The sequence below is a fragment of the Vulpes lagopus genome, chromosome 2 (genome assembly GCF_018345385.1).
Source record: "Vulpes lagopus strain Blue_001 chromosome 2, ASM1834538v1, whole genome shotgun sequence".
Lineage (NCBI taxonomy): Eukaryota > Metazoa > Chordata > Mammalia > Carnivora > Canidae > Vulpes > Vulpes lagopus.
Window position 1 is genome coordinate 165,726,587 of NC_054825.1, and position 23,070 is coordinate 165,749,656.

The 23,070-nt window shown below is 55.5% G+C and overlaps 1 protein-coding gene across 3 annotated transcripts in view; it reads left to right on the forward strand.

Annotated features, from left to right (window-relative positions):
- The window catches only part of STRN4 (striatin 4), a 27,175-nt gene extending 5,690 nt beyond the window's left edge, over positions 1-21,485 (forward strand). The window contains exons 2-19 of one of the 3 annotated variants that reach the window (XM_041742627.1): positions 1,778-1,895; positions 2,727-2,830; positions 3,347-3,420; positions 4,478-4,556; positions 7,082-7,279; positions 9,354-9,495; positions 12,723-12,882; positions 13,459-13,572; positions 13,926-14,041; positions 15,567-15,742; positions 15,829-15,876; positions 16,213-16,334; positions 17,508-17,675; positions 17,835-17,975; positions 18,386-18,484; positions 18,658-18,744; positions 20,035-20,270; positions 20,515-21,485. In XM_041742627.1, the coding sequence (XP_041598561.1) occupies positions 1,887-1,895; positions 2,727-2,830; positions 3,347-3,420; positions 4,478-4,556; positions 7,082-7,279; positions 9,354-9,495; positions 12,723-12,882; positions 13,459-13,572; positions 13,926-14,041; positions 15,567-15,742; positions 15,829-15,876; positions 16,213-16,334; positions 17,508-17,675; positions 17,835-17,975; positions 18,386-18,484; positions 18,658-18,744; positions 20,035-20,204 (2,007 nt within the window). In that variant the 5' untranslated portion in view covers positions 1,778-1,886 and the 3' untranslated portion in view covers positions 20,205-20,270; positions 20,515-21,485. The remainder of the gene's footprint in view (positions 1-1,777; positions 1,896-2,726; positions 2,831-3,346; positions 3,421-4,477; positions 4,557-7,081; positions 7,280-9,353; positions 9,496-12,722; positions 12,883-13,458; positions 13,573-13,925; positions 14,042-15,566; positions 15,743-15,828; positions 15,877-16,212; positions 16,335-17,507; positions 17,676-17,834; positions 17,976-18,385; positions 18,485-18,657; positions 18,745-20,034; positions 20,271-20,514) is intronic. The other 2 variants (XM_041742625.1, XM_041742626.1) reach the window with 2 other exon arrangements.
- Positions 21,486-23,070: the final 1,585 nt, after the last annotated feature.

Sequence of the window (23,070 nt, forward strand, 5' to 3'; positions counted from 1 at the left end):
CCAGTGCCTCATGCAGGACCTGGCTGTCACAGGCAGTCACTAGTGCTGGATACTGAATGAACGTAGGCGTTCAGCAGGATGTACCTGTGCTGGCAAGTAGAAGGCTCACTATGGAAGCCCCAGAGGATAGCGAGAACAGTGAGGAGGTGACTTGGGGCTTAGGTTTGGTGGTTGGCTTTTTCTTCCCCACCTCTCTCCCCACCTTCTATTTTTTTAAAAGATTTTATTTATTTATTCATGAAAGACACAGAGAAGGAGAGAGAGAGAGAGGCAGAGACACGGGCAGAGGGAGAAGCAGGCTCCATATAGGGAGTCTGACATGGGACTCAATCCCGGGTCTCCAGGATCAGACTCTGGGATGAAGGGGGCACTAAACGCTGAGCCACCGGGGCTGCCCCTATTTTTCTTTTTTAAAGATTTTATTTATTTATTCATGAGAGACATTTAGGGAGAGAGGCAGAGACATAGGCAGAGTGAGAAGCAGGCTCTATGCAAGGATCCCGATGTGGAACTCAGTCCTGGGACTCCGGGATCACGCCATGAGCCAAAGGCAGACCCTCAACCACTGAGCCACCCAGGCATTCCGCTCCTCGCCTTCTAAAGTGACTGGACAGGGCAGATTTGGATGGCTGAGAAGATACACAAAGGACAGAGATTCAGACTTCCAAGATGATGACCACGTGTGAGTCCACCTGTCTAGTCTTAGGTGTTTATGGATATATGTGTTGATTTAAAGTGTATAGAGAAAAAAGTGTTCAGAAGGGGGCGAAGGTCCCATTCCCTCAACAGACAAATGGGTTTTTTTTCCACCCACGCCATACCTGATGACATATGGTGATCTGTTCATTCTTTGTCCCATCCTCTCCTCTGGAACATGTACCTTGTCTTGTTTAGTTCTATATTCCTCTTTCTGCAGCTGTACCTGATACACAGTTGGGGCTCAGTAAAAAATCAGTGCAGTAAACAAATGAGTGCATGATAGTTTTGTCTTATATCAATGCACATTTATTTCTTTTTATTTTCTTGAAAGGCAGCCTACATTGCAGTTATACCTGTAGGCTACATCCTCGGAAGTGGACCTGTCAGGACAAAGGGATTGTGCATTTAACATTTTCATAGATGTGGCCAAATTGCCCTCCGGGAAGGATGTGTTGATTTATGACCCCATCAGTGGTATATGAGCATGCCCATTTCCCTAGTCCTTGGCCAGTGCCAGGCATTAATTAGCACATGCTCAGTTCTCAGCTAACCTAAGGGAGACACCTGGTCCCTGGAAGAGGACCAAGGTGTTAGTAGGCTTGTGGACAGAGCTGTGCTGTAATCCCAAATGCACGGGCAGGTAGGTCCCCCGGGCCCCTCGAGCCTCAAGGAGAGGGAGAGCAGTGTGGGTGGGCATCTGAGAGACTGCCGAGAACTTACAGTCCTGGAGCTGGGCTTTGAGAATGGGCACGGCCTGGAAAAGGTGTCTGTGGTCAGACCCGGGGCTTCCAGTGGAGTCATTGAAGTTCCCCAACTAGCATGTGATATTTGGGGATTGGCTCCAGGAAGATGCAGCTGCCTGTGGGGCAGGAGGCCTGTAAGCCACAGACATCTCTGCTTGATGGGTCTTGGGTCTTTTTTTTTTTTCTTTTTTTTTAAATTTTATTTATTCATTCATGAGAGTGGGTCTTGGGTCTTAAAGAACTGGGCCCATTTCATCGTTGTGGAAGAAGAGACAGGGAGAATAAAAATAATGAGAGGTAGGAGCTGGCATTTATTAGCCCTTCTTCTGTGCTAGGCCTCGGACTGAGAAGAACTTAACACATGAGGGGCAGGCACTCTCGTGAGCCCCATTTTCTAGAAGGGGAAATGGAGGCTCAGAGAAGGCTGATGACCTGCCTAAGATCATGCAGCAAGTAAGTGGCCGAGCCCGGCCTGTAGCACAGGCTGTCCCAGCCTGTAACAGTGGAGCACTTGGGGAGAAGCCAGGGTTGAGCCCTGCTCTTAGGGCTTTGGCACGGGACTTCTGGAACATGGTCAGGGGCCAGGATCCTGCCTCGAAGGCCGTTGGCCCAGTGTCTCCAAAAGACCTGTTGACAGACCAGAGCAGACTGGGGCAGCCCATGCCAGCAGACGGTGTGAAGTGGTTGGCAGGGGCCCTGGGTCATGTCTGTAGCATGTCTTGCTCACCCTGGGCAGATTCCAGTGGGACGCTTGGTCCCCACGGTGGGGGTTGGGTGGTAAAGCTTTTGCATTGGAGCGGGAGCTGAGCTGAGCCACCCACTCTTGTCCCTAAGCTCCCAAAGTAGCTTCCTACGCCTCCCAGAGACAGATGCTCTGGTAGAAATAGTGAGACACCACCTCCAGCAGCAACCTAGAGGACAGCACCTGCCTTAGGGTGGGGGAGAAGGAGCCTAGGCTTTTCACGCCTACCTCTCCACCTTCATCCCCGATCCGACTTCTCCCCCAAAAGGCAGGGGCCAAGTCACCCCTTTTAATTTCAAGGCTTAAGGACTCCTCCTCAGCTCTTTCATGGTGGGTCACATGACAGGGGACTCTGGAAACAGATCCAGCATGCCCTGTCACTGCTCCATTGAACCCTGGCTCAGGGTCTTCACGCCTGAAGAAGTGGCTGCTGCATGTCATTGTGGGAATAGGGGCTGGAGCTGATTGTCCTTATGTGAGTGAGGGACACACCTAAGTGAACCTGAGCCCGGCTGTCCTCCTGTTCCCTTCTGTCCCCCCAGGCTCAGGTGGCCTTCCTCCAGGGAGAAAGGAAAGGGCAAGAGAATCTCAAGACAGACCTGGTACGGCGGATCAAGATGTTGGAATATGCGCTGAAACAGGAGAGGTGAGTCCTTTTGAGAAGGCAGGCCTGAGTGGCAGGGTTTGGAGGCTGGCTGCAGTGCCTTCCAGCCTTGGGAGGTTTGCAATCCAGTGTTCTCTTCCCCATTGCCCATCATTGTCTGATCGTAGCAGAGAGGGACAGAACAACACACAGTAGGTGGAGTTCAGGATAAAGGCTAAGGACAATATTTATCATGATGGTGGCTCTCACTGTATGCACGTTGCCTCATTGACCCCGTTGAGCCACCTTGTGGGTACAGGTGAGGCTTCCAGAGGGTGAGGATGTCTTCAGGGACCCCTGGAGCTGGGGTAGCACCCCAGGCTGCCTGACTCCAAAGAGTGGATTCCTCATAATCCCATGTGTGGTGCCTTTTCCACCAGAACCGCTTCTTCACGGCAGGGGGGGAGGTGACTGCTTCATCGGGACTCGGGGAGGCTCTGGGATCTGGGATCCCTGAGGTGAGCGCTGGCCCTATATACTCCTCTGCGTCTGTCACCTATTAATAATTTGCTCTCTTAGGGCCAAATATCATAAATTGAAGTTTGGAACAGACCTGAACCAAGGGGAGAAGAAACCAGAATTGGCAGAACAAGGTACCCACCCACATATCTCCCCAACTTGGGTTCCCCATCCCCTGCAACAGAAGTCAGTGTGATGGAGTTGTGCAGAGTTGGGCCACCTCTTTTTTACTTTGCTCCGCAGGAAGCTGACTTGGCTGGAGCGGGTGCTGGGGAGGATTTGAGCCTCACTCTCAGTTCCCCTCTTCAGGGGCTACTCTGTGGGGCCCTGACTGGGAAGGGAGCTAGATAGTGTGAAGTAGGCCAGTCCTGCCTGCTGTCCCTCTGTGAAATAGATGGACACTGTCCTTAATGTTCTAAGCTCCTCGGAAGAGGGCTCTGTTCACCACCAGGTTGGTAGGGCAGGTGTTCCAGGTAGAGGGACACGTGTACAGAAGCATGGCGACATGAAAGAGGGTGGTATGTTAGGAGACGAGGAGTTACTGAGTGTGACTGGAACAGGTGGGTGGTACAGTGGAAGTGAGGGGCTGGGCGACCCGTCAAGGCCTTTCAGGGCCAGTTAACAGTAATGTTCTTTACGTCAGACCCCTCCCACCAACAGGAGTCCCACAAAGGCAGGGGTCTTTGTTACTGTTGTAGCCTGGATACCTAGCTGGGTGCTTAGTAGATGCGATGCCTGATAAGTAGTTGATGAACAAAATAAACACAATCTCATTTAATCTTCACAATCCCAAGAGCTAAGTGCTGTTAGTATTAACTAGTATTCTCAGAAGAGGAAGCTGAGGCTTAGAGAGGTAAACCAACTTGCTCCAGGTCACACAGCTGGTGAGTGGCAGAGTCATATTCAAAGTATAGAGTGTGCTTTGCAGACTTTCTCAGAACGGTGCCAGCTTCCTGTGTGGAAAACTGACATAAGTAGATGGGAGTCTGAAGGTAGTCTGGGAGGTGGTTTGAAGAATCTCAGGAGTCTAGGTAGAGGGTGTGGAGGGGTGCCCTCAGGAGGGGACTTGGTAGGATCTATGACAGTGACTGATAGTGACTGAAGAGGGTGGAAGGGTGAGGAGGGTGGAGGAGGTGATAGGTACATGGTGCTGCCCTAAGACGGCCTGCCTCCTTTATCTCCATTCTCCAGTCTCCAATGGCCCTGTGGAGTCGGTCACCCTGGAGAACAGCCCGCTGGTGTGGAAGGAGGGGCGGCAGCTTCTCCGACAGTGAGTGTGCAGGACAGGGGGGCTGGGCTGTGTTGGGGAGAAGGACATGTTTGGCTCGGGAGATAAGTCTGAAGACTCTGCAGTCCTTCCTGACTCCCCTGGGGGTGGGATGCTGAACTATCAGGGTTTCTCTTGGCCTGTCTTCTGTGGATGGAGCCCAGCCTGGAGAGGGAGGGAAGACTTGCTAAGAAGGCAGATGTAGGGGGGCCCTACTCCTGGGAAGTGACCCCAGATATCTCTCACTTTTTTTTTTTTTTTTTTTAAGATTTATTTGAGAGAGAGCTAGAGCAGGCATGAGTGGTGGGGAGGGGCAGAGGGAGAAGCAGACTCCTCATTGAACAAAGAGCCTGATGCAGGACTTGATCTTAGAACCCTCGGATCATGACTTGAGCTGAGAGCAGATGCTTGACCTACTAAACCACCCAGGTGGGGCAGCCCTGGTGGCTCAGCAGTTTAGCGCCGCCTTCAGCCCAGGGCCTGGTCCTGGAAACTCAGGATCGAGTCCCACGTCAGGCTCCCTGCATGGAGCCTGCTTCTCCCTCTGCCTGTGTCCTTGTCTACCCCCCCCCCCCCCCCGTGTGTCTCTCATGAATAAATAAATAAAAAATAAATAAATAAATAAAATCTAGAAAACAAAAACAAAAACCACCCAGGTGCCTAGAAGTCTCTCACTTAAAAGAAAAAAAAGGGGATCCCTGGGTGGCGCAGTGGTTTGGCACCTGCCTTTGGCCCAGGGCGCGATCCTGGAGACCCGGGATCGAATCCCACATCAGGCTCCTGGTGCATGGAGCCTGCTTCTCCCTCTGCCTGTGTCTCTGCCTCTCTCTCTCTGTGACTATCATAAATACATAAAAAAAATTAAAAAAAAATAAAAGAAAAAAAAGGGTAGGGCAACCCTCTTGGCCCCCCCCCTCCCTTTAGGAGCTCAATAAACTTTGTTGCCCACCAAAAACCAAAACAAAACAAAAACAAGTTATGTCAAATTATTTTTTAGTATTAAAGAGATTTGTGTGTTTTAGAAAACTCGAGAAACATAGGGAAACACACACACATAAAAATCACTCATAATTCCACCACTACCCAGGGAGTCTCACGCACCTGTAAGCATTTTGGTGTCTCTGGTGGGGCCCAGTCTGTGTTTCATAAAAGCAAGCACTCCCCTTCTTGGTGTTTTATACTGCATCATGTTTGTTAAGTGTTACGGACTTCCATATAAGTTAGTTAGGTTGCATCATTTTAAGAACCATAAAATTGCCAGTCACAGGGATAACTATCACTTCCCATAGCCAATCATTTCTTGTGCATTTCATCAAAGATGGTTCTGTAGTATGACAAACATCAGGAAGTTATATGTCCGTATCCCCAATTTCCTCAAGCTGAATGTCTGGAAGCGCCCTGCTAGCTTGCAGTGTGTGCCAGCAGCAGTGACAAAACAGTTGTAATAGGCAGCACTTGCGAGGTGCCTGTTATGTGCCTGGCCCTGTGCTGAGTGTTTTGCATTCCCATGTGGCCAACTACTAGTATTCCCCTAACAACAGAAGTGCAGGGAGGCCATGTGTTGTCATAAGATGAGGGTAACTCTTAAATGGAGGGTCTTGTGACCTCAGGCAGTCTGTACCCAGAGCCCAGCATCTTCACCACCATGCTTCTCTGTGTCTCCTCTGGTGAGGAGGAGGAGGCCTCGGCCACGGGTAGGCACTTGGGACGAGACAGCAGGTGAAGGCAGGTATGCTCTAGCATGTGAGGCACAGGCCCAGGGGTCCCAAAGGGACCAGGGCATGGTAAACATAAAAGGCTTCTGAACGAACCTCCAGAGGACCAGATACCCACAGATATGCACAATTGATTTTTTTCTCTATTTGTAACTTTCAGACCAGTGCCAGCTAGCTTCCATTATTTTAAATTGTGGAAGTAATAAACGCTCATTTGTAGAAGTGAGTGGAGTAAATTGCAAAGGTTGCTTTTAGATCTCTAATCCCTATTCCGAAGGTTGAAGGTCGAAGGTTTCTGCGAGTGCAGTGAGTATGTATCTTTCCAGGCCTCGTGGGGGCACACTTCAAATATATGTTTGCGTGTGTCCTGTACTTGTACACATGTTAGTGCTTTTTTTTTTTATTTTAACCAACACATGAATTGTGTGGATCGCATAACTTATGATTTTTGTTAAGCCATTTATTATGGCCATCTTGGCCCTCTGCCCCTCCTTTATTTTGTGCCTCTGTGGCCCCATCAGTCATTTGCGGCTACAGTCCCCCATGGTGGGCATGTAGCATGGCCCCTGCGGTCTGGCTGTCCATATAGCATCCCCTCTAGCATCTGTGTGACTGCACTGTGCTGGTACATAAAGGCTTCCCCCGGAAATAGACTTGAAAGTGGAGCAGTAAGGTCAGGTTTATGCTTATTTAAAACACTGGCATGTAATCTTAACCTGCTTCTCCAAAAAGCCTGTCCCTGTTTGCATCCGCCCCCATTGAATATAAAGAAGCTGGGGAGGCCTGACCTGCACTGGTTCTGTCTCCCTGTAGGTACCTGGAAGAGGTGGGGTACACGGACACCATCCTGGATATGCGGTCCAAACGCGTGCGCTCCCTGCTGGGCCGCTCATTGGAGCTCAACGGGGCTGTGGAGCCCAGTGAAGGGGGCCCCAGGGCCACACCAGGTCCCGGGGGCCTCAGTGGCGGTGAATCCCTGCTGGTGAAACAGATTGAAGAGCAGATCAAGAGGTGAGCCCTTGGTGAGCCCTGACAGGTTCGTTCCTCTGCTTCCCCTCCTCCTGGTGAAGGCCAGTGTCAGAAAAGCCAGCAGTGCTGCTGGGTTGCCCTGGTGGCTACTTCCTTCCTGGAGTGTATTATGGGCTGGTTTGCTCCAGAGCCCTCTCGGGCCCTTCACGAGATCCCTGGATCCTGTTCTGGTTCCCCCTGTGTGTACCCTCTGTGGCCTCGTGTTCTAGCCGATCTGTGCCACAGCTCATGCCCAGCCCATCTGCCTTCCAGAGGCTCAGGCCTCATGCTGCTTAGCTACTAGAGGCTGACCCTGGGTGGCAAACTGGGGCCTGGCAGGGTGTGAAATGGCCTCCACCCCCCAAGGAGCTTTTTTTTCCTTTTTCCAGGTTCCTTGTGTCCTCTCTGGTTACTGGTCAACATAAATAACTTGACAGGTGCTGATGTTCAGCATGCAGAGAAAGGGGGGAAAAAAGAGGTGGGGAAAATGGCATGGTTGGGGGAGGGGCACTCTTCATGGAGGTGACATCTGGGCAGAAAACTGCAGGAAATGGGACAGTGAGCTACACAAGTACCAGAAGGAGCATGTTCTAGGCAGAGGGAATGGCGATGATCAGGGTTCCGCTGGGCATGTTCAGGAACCTGTAGCAAGGCCAGTGCGGCTGTAGCAAGTGAGCACATGGGGCTTGTGGTCTGTGGTGAGGCTGAAATCTCAGGAGTCAGATCAAATGGGCCATAGTGGCCACGATAGGGAATTCGGATTCTACTCTCTGGGTTGTGGGAAGCCCGTGGTTTCGAGCAGGGGTATGACACAATCTAGTGAGCTGGTCGGCTTCGAGGAGAAGCTGTAGGGCAGCGTTGGGAGCAGGAGAGCAGTGAGGAGCCTTCTGTGCCATCCAGGCAAGAGGTGGGGGCTGTGAGCGGCAGGGGTGAGAAGTGGCCAGCCTCTCTCTCCGTGGGTTTTCTTTTTAAAGAAATGAACATAGGGGAGAGGAAGGAAATGAGGGGGTGGCTATGGGGCTTGGTCCAAGTGATGGGAGCATCATCAACTGCAGTGGGAAGGACAAGGAGTGGAAGGGACATCGGGGCTGCAAAGGGCGGGTGGAGTTTGTGGTTCTGGGTCGCCCCCAGGACGGGTGATAGGAGCCAGCCTGGAGCGAGCTGGGTGGGGCTGGACTCCAAACTCACCTCTAGGTCACCAGCATGCAGGTGGGATTTGGAAGCTAGAAGCGACAGCAAAGGAGGCTGAGCTCGTGCAGCCAGTATTGAGGAGGAAACCTGAGTGGTGTCCAACAGCAGAGCACAGACCTGCTTCGTTGCCAGAGGCTGTGCACATGGTGGCTGGGAAGGGAGTGCTGTATCTGGCAACCTGGAGGAGAGATGTGTCCTCCAGGCAGTAACCACATACCTGGGCAGTTGGCAAGAACTCTAGGGCATCGACCTAGCAGCAAGAAAGGAGGATGTTTGCATTTATCCAAACTCTGAATTCCACCCACTTTTCTACCCTGGACTCCGGTTTGGCAGATATTTCCTTTGTTAAAACATATTATCCAGGGTCGTTAGGTAGTCGGCCAGGAGTGGAAACAGGAGGCCATCTGTCAGTCCGAGGGTACAGGCTTATTGGCGGCAAGGCTGGCAATAGGGACACAAACATTTGCACAATGACCGGTTCCTCTTTCCTGCCGGGTATGTCTGCCACTTGCCTGACCTGCGCCTGTGGTTTGCCCGGGCTGTGGGAAAGGGGGCTGCTCAGTCAGTGGCGCATACTCTGTCCAACTCCCCTGACTCAGTATGTGCAGGCAGATGTGTGGTGGGGCGGCAGCTCAGAGCTCAGTAGTTGGACCCAGTGCGTGGTCCAAGTAAGGGTGGTCAGGTCTAGGTGAATGAGGGTCAGGTGGAGGCCGGGATTGGAGGGAGCCCTGTATGTGATCAGAGTCCAGGCTTCTCTGAGGTCACAGTGGGCTCAGTCCCCTTGAGGGCTGGGTCGAGGCTCTGGCCATGGTGATTTGGCACCTTCCTATCCGAGCTCTGTCACCTGGCAGGACTAATGCCCCCTTTGTCCCCCTGTCATGGGCAGGAATGCGGCAGGCAAAGATGGCAAAGAACGCCTGAGTGGTTCGGTGCTGGAGCAGATCCCCTTCCTGCAGAATTGTGAGGACGAGGACAGTGATGAGGACGATGAGCTGGACAGCGTACAGCACAAGAAGCAGCGTGTGAAGGTGCGCTTCCCTCCCCTTCCGCCTCCAGGGGGCCACCTGCTTTGTGGATCAGCTGCAGATAGTAGATCACCTATGGGTGCTCTTGGAGCTCCCTTTGTGGCATGGTTTGTGTGTGGCCTGACCCTGTCCTTTCCCAGGGTCCTCATCCCCTCTCCAGCCAAGCCCTGCCTCAGTACTGTGTCACCTAACTCCTGTCTTCCATCTTCCCTTCAGCTTTCACATTCTTTCTGGAGAGACCTGAACTCTCTCCAGACTGGGCCAGCCATGCACTGCCCTCTCACAGCCCTCTCTCTTGGCCTAGCCTCATCGTGGTCGCACAGAGATATTTTTGGCATGGTTGTGGCTCTCTGTCTTCTCCTTCAATAGATTGTGAGCTCTGTCAGGCAGGGACTGCAGGGGTTTCCTTGATCTTCTCTCCCCAGCACCTAGAGTGGATGTGGCAGGGCCCTGGCCCCAGCCTGGGGCCAGGTTGGGGTCCCATGGGGACTTTGTAGGTGCAAGTGTCCAGTGTGCTCTTGTGTCAGGGCCTAAGCCCAGGGCACTGCCTGCAGGGTAGAGTTCAGGTCTCAACTTGGCTTCACGGTAATGGCTCCCACCCCGTTTAACCCTTGCTCCTCAATTTTCCGAGCCACTGTGCTCCTGCCATTTTAGCAGCCCTAACCTCAGGCAGGGCCTGGGCTCCCCTATCTGATAAACGCCAGTTTGGGCATTTGTGGGTGTAGCTCTGTGCCAACAGCAACGATGCGGAGACAGAGGTCCGGTCCCTGGTGTGGGTGAATGTGTGGCTAGCGGCGTGCCCATGCAGGGGGCCCTCTGTGTGGGCTTCCCATCAGAACCCCTCCCTGCCTCCTACAGCCTCACCTTAGCTAGCACCCCTCCTCCAGGCAGCCCTTTCTGACCTCTTGCCCACCCTTCCTCCCCTTCCCCTGGCAGAGTTGGAGCCATCTGGACCCTGACCACCCCAGGCCCTCCCTGCCTGCTGTCCCCATGGCTGTACAGCACTAGCTCTGTCTTGGCCGCTCTGTCTCCAGTGTCCCCGTTTGGCTCAGCCCAGGGTCCCGCCTGGCATGGGCTCTCAGGGAGTGCATAGAGCCAGCACACTAGAGCTGTGTTACAGGAAAGTCAGGATGGCCCTGAGCCCCTATTGGGATTTTCACTCCTCTCTCAGCTCTTACCGCATCTTCCTCTGGGAAGCCTGCCCGCCCCTCTCTGCTCCTCTTAGCAGAGATCATTGCTGACTGTACTCCCTTAGGACTTCGTGCCTGTCACCACGCTTGTCCCGCAGACCCTTTGGGGTGGCTTATTATGCAGGGGTCTCATGCCTCCACAGCCTGCACTCTCCCCCCACGCACCTGCAGTGACCAGACTGACTCCAAAGACCTCCGAGACTCCAGGAGTGGCTGCTGGCCTGGCTCTGTGCCTTTGGGCATGTCTTAGCCATGATACCAGAGTCCCTGGCTCTGGGTTGTTGAGGATTTAATTAACATGAACTCATGCACACAAAGCCCTTGGCTCCCCTATGGCTGGCCGTACCAAGTGATCAGTGGTGGCAGTATGAGCAGTGCTGTGCCCAGAGGGCAGAACAGAAATAGACAGGCACCCTCTCTTTTGAGACCCTGAGAATGCCTGTTAATGTGGCCATCCTCCTGTGGAGCCCCAGTGCACCCCCCTTGCCTCTCCTGGTGTGCTGCCTAAACCTGGATCCCGGGTCTTCCATAGAGAAGGAAGAGGAGGTCACCCTGACCTGTCCCTTGGCCCTCCCATACAGGCCAGAGGCTGGCCCCTCCCAGATGCCTGAGCAGTTTTGACTCCAGTCCCAGCTTGGAGTGCTGAGCCTGTGGGCAGATCGACCACACCTTCAGGGGGCTTGCAGTCTGACTGAGGCAGGCCCTTGGGGGTGCCCTGAACTTGATCTAGTCAGGGAACACTTTTAGAGGGAGAAGCATCCCTGGAAGAGGCAGTATTTGAGGCTAGTGGTAGTCAGACCCCAGTGCTGGAGTAGGGTGTGTTCTTAAGCCAGCACTTAAAGCAAAAGTCAGCGATCAGAACTGTTTGTGAAAATTCTGGGGCTCCCTAAAGCCATTTTCTGTGGTCTTTGAGGTTCTGAGCATACAGCCCCTGGATGGCACTTTGTGCACAATGTAGTGATAACTGCATCATGAGAGGGTAAAGGGTCATATACAAGATGTCATTGTAGAAGGCTGTGTGTGAAAGGCATTCATGTGGGGAAATGCAGATGCCATGCTGCCCTGAAATCCCAAGTCTGGGCTAGGTTGAGGTGCACGAATCAAGGAACACAAGAGGTTTGGTTCTTAGCATTGCTTTAAGACTGACGGGGAGGAACACTGGCACTCACCTGCCCTGGAGTCCTACATCTCAGGATGGAAGAGCAGTGCTGTCTTCTCTCGTCCCAAAAGTAGCATGCGCTTGTCATGTGAGAAAACAAAGCTTGAGGCACCCAAGAAAGTTTTAAGGAAGACTCAGAACTCTTGGGAGGCTCACGGTCTGGAGCTGTGTTAGTGTATCTTGGAGTGGGAACCTGAGGTGCAGGGTTTCCCTGCTTCAGCCTGTTTGCTCACATTAAGTGCAGCAATGATAACTGTTCACAAGCTGGTGAAGTCACGTGGGATGCTTGCCTAGTGCGCTGAATAAGTCACAGAAGCTGGCGCGACTGCTCTACCCAGGCATCTGTTCCCACTTGAATTGTGCGCCTCCATACACACACTTGTGCATGTAGGCACACGTATCTTTCTCTTCTGTCCTAAAACAGACTATCTCACTTGAGATAAGAAGTACTGAGAAGTACTGTGAAGTACTGAGAAGTACTGTGCTGAGGGGGTGGGGGTTGTAGCAGGGGAGGGAATGGGAAGAGGGCAGGAGTCAGGAGGAGGGTCCTGGGAGGAATCAGAAGAGGAGGTAGTAGTGATGGGGAAGAGGTGGGCAAAGCCCTGGTAGGGGACTGCCAGTTCCCTGGCCCTAGTAAGGAGCAGCCTTTGAAGGCTTCCAGCAGGGGGAGCACAGCTGCCAAAGTGTGTGTGTGGGAGCCCTGCAGGGGGAAGGACACTGAAGGAAGGGAAGGGGAGCTGGTGGCTGGCACGCAGGATGCTTCTAAGCAGGGCGCAGGGTGAGGTGGAGGCCAGGAACCCTGGCTTCTCTGCCCTGGAGACTGGGTGGGCTTGGGCTCTGGGCCAGAGCCTCCTGACCTGTCTGGCTTTCTCCATGCCCAGCTTCCCTCCAAAGCCCTAGTGCCCGAGATGGAGGACGAGGACGAGGAGGATGACTCTGAGGATGCCATCAATGAGTTCGATTTCTTGGGCTCAGGAGAGGAGGGGGAGGGCTCCCCAGACCCTCGACGATGCACGGGAGAGGGGACCCACCATGAGCTGGGTAAGCGGAATTTCCTGGCCAGCTTTCCTTACCAGGCGAGGTAGAGGCACACACAGCCGCCTGCAGCTGCTTCCTGCCCCAGGGTCTCCACCGGACGGATACGCTTCCTGAAAGGAGGGTGGCCAAGGAGAGCAGGAGGCCGACACTGTGGTGGCCAGGCCCTCACCCCTTCCCTGGAAAATCCCTGCGGGGATGCAGAAGGCCCAGTGCTTCCCGGAGTGGGGTCTCCAGCCCTCCCTGAGGGGGGTCTCCAGCCCTCCCTGAGAGTCTAGGTCTCAGCGGCCCTCAGGGAGAAACCGGATGAGAACCTGGTGGGGAGAGGCTGACAGGGCAGTGCTGCATCTTCCTCCCGTTCCGTGACTCTGAGCCACAAGGCCCTTAGCGGTCACATAGGATGGCTGGGACCACAGAGGGTCTCAGCTCACTGTGTCCCCTCTGCCCGTCCCCCACTCCCACCTGGAACCCCAGTACTCTCTGGGACCGGGGCTTCCTGACTGCCTCACATTTACAGGAGGGGCTTCTAGCAGCTGGGTGGAACTGGTGGGCAACTCCAGCCCTGGACTTTTGTCCCTGCAGAAAGCCGGCGGGTTAAACTCCAAGGCATTTTGGCCGACCTTCGGGATGTGGATGGGCTGCCCCCTAAAGTGACTGGTCCCCCTCCTGGCACACCCCAGCCCCGGCCACACGAAGGTAAGAGGCCCCTGCACCCTGGCCCGGTCCCCTGGGGCACCATGGCATAGGGGTGCTGCAGAGCTAAGCCCGGGGCTTCTGTGTCCTCAGGGTCAAAGCCTGGCCTCTAGTCTGCAGCCTCCCTGTCGCAAAAGTTCGTCTGTCTGTCTGTCTCCCTCTCTTTTTGTCTGTCCTGCCCTGTCTGTCTGTCTGTCTCTCCCTGTCTCTCTCTTTCCAGCTGTGATTCTTGATCTTGTCCTCTCCCTGGCTCTCTGACTCCTTACCTCCTTCTCTGCTTCTCTCTCTCTCTCTCTCTCTCTCTCTCTCTCTCTCCCCCCACCCCTCTCTGCCCCCGCCTCCCCTCCCCCTACCAGGTTCCTTTGGCTTCTCCTCAGACGTTTTCATCATGGACACTATCGGGGGCGGGGAGGTGAGCCTGGGGGACTTGGCAGATCTCACCGTCACCAACGACAACGACCTCAGCTGTGATGTAAGTTCTCGGGCTGCCTGTTCCCCCGAGGGGCCTCCTTGGGCATCCTATGCTGTGCCTGCTCTCGCTGAGCTGTTACTGGGTGCCTTGCCTGCTGCGCTCAGTCCACTAGTGAGAGGATGCTGTGAGGTCATTCAGCAGCTCACCCTGGTTTACGGAGGGGTGCAGACAGGGCTGAGGGGGCTTAGGGAGGTTACTGAGGTGCAGGGCCTGGAAGACACTGGGGTGTAGCCGGCACTCAACTCCTTCAGGCCACACTCCCTTCCACCTGTGGCTTACGTGCATCTCAAGTCCTGGCCTCCCGCAGGCTGGCAGCAAGGAAGGGGGCCCAGGGTCAGCACGGTGCAGGGAAGATGGTCTGGACAGGAGATGGGCATTGAACTGACCTTTGTGGCCAGAAACCCCAAAACGAGGTGCAAGTGGGGCTGGTGGCCAATGGGCCAGAGGAAAGGAAACAACAGGGCCAGTGTTCTGAGCCCAGTACCCACAGAGGGGCCTCTGGCTCGCTGATAGTTTCTGAATCGGGGGTGTGTGTGCATTTCCCTGAAGCAGAACACCACCATGGCTTGTAGCAGAATTTCAAGTGGTTGGTGATGCCAGCAGGGTTGGAGGCACTGCTGTAGGATGCCAGGAAGTGGGGCCAAGATGGAGGCTTTGAGCAGGGGATGTGCCCGTGAGGGGGTAACCGTGTAGCGGCAGAGCCTTTGGCCCTAAAGAGCTAGGGCAGTGGTGATGGTGCAGGTGGGGACCATGGGGGAGAGAGCCCACGTGAAAGGGGGTTGGTTAGGTGGTGTGAACCTTATGTTGGGACAGGACACTGAGTCTTGCCTGACAGTCTGCTCATCATCTTTCCCAGTTGGCTGCTCCTGAATCCTCCATGCACAGAGCAACACCACCACCTCCCAGGGCATGTACAGTGACTCTAGAATACCCCTAATGTGTGGTCTCTGTGGCCTCCTGTTGTCCTAAGAGGATTCTCTTGTGACCCCTTAGCTTCTCTGCAGCCATTCACATCTTTCCAGTCCATGTCAGTTCACAAACGTGGCTCTGGTCTCAGCTTCTGTCACTTTGTCCCTTGCTTTGTAACCAGGGCCTCCTCTCAGGCTCTAGATCTGCTCTGGCAGCCACAGGGACTTTTGCACATGCAGTGTTCTCCTTCATTCCCCTCCCTGGATCTGGTTAAGTCCTGTTCCTTTGGTTCCTTTGGTGTCCCCTCAGGAATGCCTTACTGACTGCCACAGAGGCAGTCAGGCTGCTTGGGTGTCTCTTCCCAGTTCATTTTTAATTCCTAGCACTGCTTCTAGTTCATAGTTCCTGTGCACTGTGGGGTGATCTGCCTGTCTTCCCCAGGCCCCCTCTGAACTGAGTGTTCAGAGGGGTGCTGCACACAGGGTGCTTGGGGCTGGAGCCCAGTGTGTGAGGATGCTCCACGTGGGTTTGGGTAGGGAAGGGGCAGATCCTTGATATCCTGGATGCCAGTTGGCATCCACAGGACTGCTGGGACACTGAGCTCCCCCCACTCTAGCTCTCTGACAGCAAAGATGCCTTTAAGAAGACATGGAACCCCAAGTTCACTCTCCGCTCACACTACGACGGCGTGCGCTCCCTGGCTTTCCACCACAGCCAGTCTGCCTTGCTCACCGCCTCTGAAGATGGCACACTGAAGCTCTGGAACCTACAGAAGGCTGTCACAGCCAAGAAGTAAGGGCGACAACCCCAGAGGGGGAGGTAGAGTTCTGAGTGATGAGGGCCTCTCAGTGACATCTGGCTCCTCTGCCTCCCCACAGGAATGCTGCACTAGATGTGGAACCTATCCATGCCTTCCGGGCTCACAGGTAGGGAAGTGCCCCCCAAAGGCAGTCTGGCTCCTGGCCCACTCACTGCTACCCCAGGGGGCCAAATGCCCTCTGCACACGCACCCCCTTGATCCTTGTGCTCTGCAGACCAAGTGTCCCAGAGCTGGTTCTCAGCTCACCCTTCAAGAGAAGGAAACAGGCATGGGGAGTTGGGGGAAGGCAGGCCTGGTTGGCACAACCAGAGCCCCAGATGCTGAATTCTTTTGACCATCCTTGAAAAATCTAGCATTGGACTTCAAGGTCCCATCGTGGGGAGCCTGGAAAGGAGTGAGATGGAGTTTTTCATCTCCCCTTCACCACCTCTGCATCCTGTAGGGGTCCTGTATTGGCAGTAGCCATGGGCAGCAATAGCGAATGCTGTTACAGTGGTGGGGCAGATGCCCGCATCCACAGCTGGAAGATTCCGGACCTCAACATGGACCCCTATGACGGTTATGGTGAGGACAGCTCCCTCCTCCTGTCTGCACCTCCCCTCATGCCCCCGTGTCCACAGGAGCTTCTGCATTCCCTCAGCATCCACCTGTGCCTAACTGTACACCCCCAGCCCAGGGGAGGGAGCATAGAGCAGTGTGTTCAGCATGTGACGGGTCAGACAGGCTGAGGCAAGAAAGAGATGGCTTTGGGGAACGGTTTCCTAGAGGGGCTGGTGGGTGAGCGGACTCTGAGTCAGCACTGGGCCCGGGCCCCAGCATGTGCAAAGCCTTCTGGTGGCTGAGTGCAGGAGTGAGGAACAGTAGAGCAGGGGAGGGGGAGAGGTTAGTTGGGCCAGGTTGTAGGGAGTTCGCCCTTGATTCTTGGTGCACCTTTAAAAGTTAAGTGGAGAAGTGATTACACTGTCACTTCTGTTAAGTGTGTCGCCTATCCTCTGACATCTCTTTTGATAACTTTGATGACATGCATGGCTCTGTGTAGCAGTTGTTATGGCAGACAGAATTCAGAGGTATGTGTCTTCCCTTGAAGAAGACACAGTTTTCCTAAGAACAGTCCCACCCTGTGAAAGGTCAAGGGTCAGTCCCAGGTAGTATGTGCTCAGGGCCATGCAAGCTGCCACGCACGGGTGTGACGTCAGCAGGGCCTGACTGAGCACCCCGTGTGGACTTCAGTGAGCAGGGAGGCAGGGGTGAGAAGGGCTAGGGAGCTTTGGAGAGAGTGGGCAGGGCTTGTGCTCTGGGCAGAAAAGACTGCAGGGAGCATGGGTGGGGCCAACCAATAGGGCCCAGGCTGCAAAGGTTCTTGGGGCCTCAAAGCCACCATTGTTCTTTCTCCCCTTCACTAAGTCCTAAAAATCGTGTCCCAAGCACCTACTTTGTGCCAGGCACTATCCATGGGTCCTGTGGGGATGGCAGTGAACAGGGGGGAATAATCCCTGCCCTCTGGAGCTTCCATTCTGGATTGCCTTCAGAGTCCTAAAATCTTCCCAGAAGTGTTAGTGGGCAGAGTGTGAGTGGCTAGCAGGGGCAGGTTCCAGGGGTAACAGCTCTGAGCCCATGAGGACTCTAGGTATGAAGCTGGGTGAATGGGTGGACCCAGCCCAGCTGCCTGGCTCTCAGCTGTCTAGGTTGGAGCTGGCAGCCCTGACGTAGCCCGTTGTCTCCCTTTGGTACGTCCAGACCCAAGCGTGCTGAGCCATGTCCTGGAGGGCCACGGGGATGCTGTATGGGGCCTAGCCTTCAGTCCCGCCTCCCAGCGCCTGGCTTCCTGCTCTGCTGATGGCACTATCCGTATCTGGGATCCCAGCAGCAGCCCAGCCTGCCTCTGTACCTTCCTCACAGCTAGTGGTGAGTGAGGGCTGCCGACACCTCATAGAGGAGCTGTATAATTGGAGGCCCCTGCAGGAGCGTTACTCCTGACAAGGGCCCAGCTTTCCCAAGTCCTGTCCCACAGCCCTGGGGCAGGACCAGGTTTGTTAGGCAGCCTTTCTTCTCCTCTACCCTCAGATCATGGGATCCCCACCTCAGTGGCCTTCACCAGCACCGAGCCTGCCCACATTGTGGCCTCCTTCCGCTCTGGCGACACTGTCTTATATGACCTGGAGGCTGGCAGTGCCCTCCTTTCGCTGGAATCCCGGGGGAGCAGCGGTAAGAGGGGGCCCCAGGGCCGGGGGCTAGTATCTGAGTGCTTCCCAGGCCTCAGTCCCTCCTATGGCTTTGGTGACCCGATGTCCAGTGAACAGAAGACATTTTCCCTACCCCCTTGCGGGGGGCTGTGTGTCAGATGGAGGTAAAGTCCCAGCTGCCACTGTTGTGGCCAGCGAGGGGCTCTTGGGAAGGCTGAGGGAACAGAGATCATCAGGCCTCTTGGCAAAGCAGATGCTCCATGTGGGTGGCTGTGCCACCCCAGGTGGGGCACGGTGCCTAGGTTACAGAGGAAGTACTATGACCCTGAGCAGGAGAGCCCTGGGGGCCCAGTCCTCCTGGACAGCTAGGCATAGGGCAGGGCTGTAGGGCCGTGGTTCTCCTCTCGTCCTTCCCTCCTCCTTGCCTTCCAGGCCCAACCCAGATCAACCAGGTGGTGAGTCACCCAAACCAGCCCCTCACCATCACTGCCCACGACGACAGAGGCATCCGCTTCCTGGACAGCCGGACAGGTGAGGCCCCACCTTCTCCATCCACCATTCACTCATGCTCATGGCAGGGCCTGCCCAGATAGCAGAGCTCCTGGTGCCCACGCTGCAGGCTCTCAGCGTTTTGTCTGGGCCATCACCTTCCCAGGCAAGATGCTGAGAGGAAGTAACCTGCCACCCACCCTTTCTCCTCTCAGGGAAATCTGTGCACTCCATGGTTGCCCACCTGGACGCGGTCACCTGCCTTGCCGTGGACCCCAACGGCGTGTTCCTGATGTCGGGAAGTAAGTCCGGATGCTCCTGACTCCCTAAAGAGCAAGGGTGTGTGGGAGCAGAAGAGGAAGAGATGTGGGCACTGGTCACAAGGGAGTACTCCGGGGCTCCCTGAGGCAGGGGAACTGGCAGGGAGCCTCTGGGTAGAGCCGCCTGGAGGCATTTGCCTCTATCTCCTTTCATCCAGATAATCCTCTTGGGTGGGTGTGTTGTACCCGCCGTGCAGATGTGGACAGGCTCAGAGAAGTTACATGTTTTGGTTGCGGCCTGGTGGGTTGGTTGCAGGAATGAAGTTGGGGTCTCTCAGTCCCCATGGGATCTTTAGCATTTGCCACCACGTGCTTTCTGTGGATAAGAGCACTGAAGCCCAGCTCCTGTGGAGCTGTGCCTCAGGACGGGGTGGGACGTGGGCAGGTGGAAAAGGGGCCGTTGCTCCCCAGGGAGGTGGAGGGTGTGCCTGGGCCATCAGAGAGGCCATGGGCAAGGGGCCTTCTTCCACTCACTTCTGCTCCCTACCAACCGAGCTTGTGGGAGCTCATGAGCCAGCAAGTGCATGGGATGACAGAGCAGGTGGACGGGCTCGGGCACCCAACAAGCCTGTTCTTCATCTTCCGTGTGACGGCAGCAGCTGTCTCTAAGGATGATGGTAGAGGGAGTGGTCAGTAGCATCAAGTCCAGGGGAGAGAGGGTTTGGGACAGGGCCTGGGACCCCCCCACTGTAAAGGACAAATAGAGCCAGTCTCCACCACAGCCAGCTGTTCCTTCTAACATGTAAGTCAGGTCATCTCCAGAGGTGGCTCATGCCCCAAGGCCCAGTCCTGTCTGCTCCTCACTCTCTGACCACCTCTTCCTCCTCCCCATACTCCTGCTCAGGCTGCTACTGCCATATCCACCTCCTGCCAGTCCTCCAAACCTTCCCTTGGCCTTGCTGCCCGCAAGACTCTTCCTCCTGGTTTCCCCTTAGCCCTTCTGTCCTCACCCTGACCAGCCTGTATCCACAGTGCTGCTGACCATCTGGCATCATTCTTTCTGTTTTATTTACCGTCTGCCACATCGGAACGTCAACAGCCCTGGGCTTGGGGAGGTTAGCCTAGTACACAGGTCCCCAGTGAATACTTGGTAACTAGATGATGGATAGCAGGCTAGGCCAAAAGGATTCTCCCTCAGCCTGGGTGTTGAGAGGTGCGTGGAGAAGATGGGCCCTTTATCCAGTGCCAAGGCCAGCTCATCCAGAGGGTGAGGTTTGGAGGAGCTGGGGTTTGTCCTGGGGGGCAGCCCTTTCAGCTCCCACACCTGCGTAGGTCACGACTGTTCCCTGCGTCTGTGGAGCCTGGACAATAAAACATGCGTGCAGGAGATCACAGCCCACCGCAAGAAGCATGAAGAGGCTATTCACGCTGTCGCGTGCCACCCCAGCAAGGCCCTCATTGCCAGTGCGGGTGCCGATGCCCTGGCCAAGGTCTTCGTATGATGCCCACCTGGCCCCACCCTGGCTGCCACACCGGCTGGGGAGTGGGGCCGGGCAGGTGGGACTGAGGTGAGAGGCTGGGCAGGAGGCTTGGTCTGGGAGGGCAGAAACTCCTTGCATCCTCACCCCTAGTGAGACCTCAGACACATCTCTTCACCTGGCACTCCTAGAGGGTGCCACGTCCTGGTAGCCGGGGTTACCTTGTGAGAATCATCAAGGTAGCTCCTGGGCATCAAGAGAGAGGGCCGAGGTAGCCTTCCCTCTTGTACCTGGGGTGTCATGCTCCAGTCTTCCTTCTCTTCTGTCTACTCAGGTGACTCCCAGCCTCAGTCTGGAGGCCTGGAGGCCTGGCTCTTCCCGCCTGCCTGGGAACCTGGTGGTGCTAACGGCCCTTTCCCCAGGAGGCCATCCCCCATGGCCGTCCCTTCCCCAAGCATCTGCCTGGGGAGCAGCCTCCTTCAGGAATCACCCTCCGGGATGGCCTCCGGGAGCTTCCTCTCTGTGCCCTGACGCCCAGTCCTGCTTTCTGAGCTGCCTTCTTGGGTGCAGCACAGCCGGGGCTGGGTGTCCTTGGGGATCAGCTTTTCCAAGATGCCAGAAGGTGCCAGGTTCTCTCTTTGAACCCCCAACCCCCCTCTCCCATCTTCCCAAACCTGAGTGGCAGCTGTGCTGGGAGGAGCTCCAGGCGCCCCTGCTCTGTGGTTGACCCCCTGGGAAGCTGTGGAGCCAGCTGGACCCCGGGCTGTCCTCAGGCAGAGTGCCCGGCCTGGCCCACCCCAGAAGCACTCCCACCACCCTCCCCTCCAGTTCCCTCAACACAGCTTTCCAGACACTACCCAGCACCTCCAGGGCCAGTAACCCCCCGGGGAGCAGGTGATGCCCTCAGGGGAGGTGCCCACCCCTACCTCCCCCACCGCTCCCAGCACTCCTTCCAGGGGCAGCCCCCCAGCCCCCACAGGGTCACCCATGGGGAGAGATGCCCCTTGTTTGCCCCTCTCTGGGGCATGGAGGCTGGAGGGGTCCCCCACAACTCCCTGTATATCTGTATAAATAAATGGGATGTTAATGGAGCCCTGCCCCCCCCCACCCTCATGTCGTTATCACTGTGTGATAGTCTGTGTCTTCTTTCCTGGTCCTCCACTCTCTTCCTCTATTTATTTCACTCTCTTTTTTTGGGTCCCGCCCTGAGTCCTCAGGCCCCCTTCCAGGTTCCTGTTTATAAGCCCCCTCCCCTCTGCCCTGGACTTGGATGTGAAACTTGTCTCAATAAACCCTTTGGAGTAAGATGGGTGGCGGTGCTGACTGTCGAGGGGACCTGGGGAGCCGAATAATGGGCTCTGCCTGGGCTGGGTGGAGCTCAGAGAGGGGATATGATGGGTTGGGGTTTTGTGGTAGGGTGGGGGGCGGGAAGAGAGGGGCCCGGAGTTTGGGCGGAGTGTGGGTGGAGGCCCGGAAATGGGGGCACAGGACCGAATCTCCCCGTGCCTCCTAAGTACTCCCTCCCCAGGGGCCTCAGCAGTGGCCTGGGGGCAGAGTCCTGACAAGCAGATGATGTGATGTGACAGATTAAGACCTCCCCCCCTCCACTCCCAGCCCCCCCCCCCATGATGGCTGATTAAAGGGCTTGCCCTGAGTACTTAGCCGCCCCCACTTTCCCTTCCCTCCCCACGTGAGCCTGGGCTTACAAGGAGCCTCAGCCAACATGGAGTGGGGAAGGGAGAGCCTGGGACCTGCCCTGTAGAATGCCTCCGCTATGCTGGGAGCTGCCCCGAGGTTGTAGGTGGAGGCACCTGGTCCCTCACTGCAGGTGCCCCATGAGTCCCTTCCCTTCCCCAGGACAGTTGAATTGCAGTGGTCAGTCACACACTTAGCAGGAGCCAGACCCCACACTAAATTCCTCACATACTAATTCACTGGGTCCTCACAACAAGCTTAGGAAGCGGGAATCGTCAGTGTTAAGTTACAGAAAGTGAAATGGGGGGGGGGGGCTGCTTAGGGCCTCCAGCAAGCCATCAGCATTTGTATCCAGTTCTGTGGGCTCCCTCTGCATGTGTCTGGGCCTCAGCATCCTCTGTACAACAGGCCTGACGCTAATGCCCACCCTCTGGGTTAACAAAGGCTGTGCCCCAGTGCCCAGAATAGGACCCAGCCCTTGTCAGGACCCCAGGAACACTTGAAGAAGGATGCAGGTGGCCAGATGGCCATCAGGTGACACTGACCAAAACCTAGCTACGAGCTCCACGTGGCCTCGCTCCCCCCTCATCCCTCTGGGCTCTGAGCAACTTCCCCAGGTGGTGGTTTGGGTTTTCACTCCAGCCTCAGACTTCCTTCCCCAGCCCCAGCCAGCCCCCGGATGTGGTGGCAGAGTCACTACTGTACCGACCTCAGCTGCCCCCAGCAGCCCTTTACGGGGAAGGGGGGCTTGTCTTGAGGCCCCCATCCCGCCCTCCTGGTCTGGACCATCTACCCTGGGATGCCTTTGGAACTCAAAGCCAGGCTTTGAACCCTCAGTGAAGGGAGTGGGGTGGTAGCAGCAACTTGAGTGGTGATCTTGGATGACTTGGAGGAGTCACTTTGCCCCTCGGGGTTCAGTTTCCTGAGCGTAAACTAAATGGTAACCACTCTTATTATTAGCTGGGGAGGAGAAATCAAGTCTGAATTGTTCCTGACCAGGCTGGAAGAGCTGTTTTAGGACAAGCCTGGCGCGTAGTAGGCCAGCATTCAATGCTTGCTGGATGACTGATTAATGAACATACTCCTACTAAACATCTGAGGGCTTGAGCCCACCCCTTTATCTCTGCCAAGTACAGCAATGGCCACCACCTACTGAATCTCAGCTGTGTGCCAGGCACCATTCTGCAATCTCCCC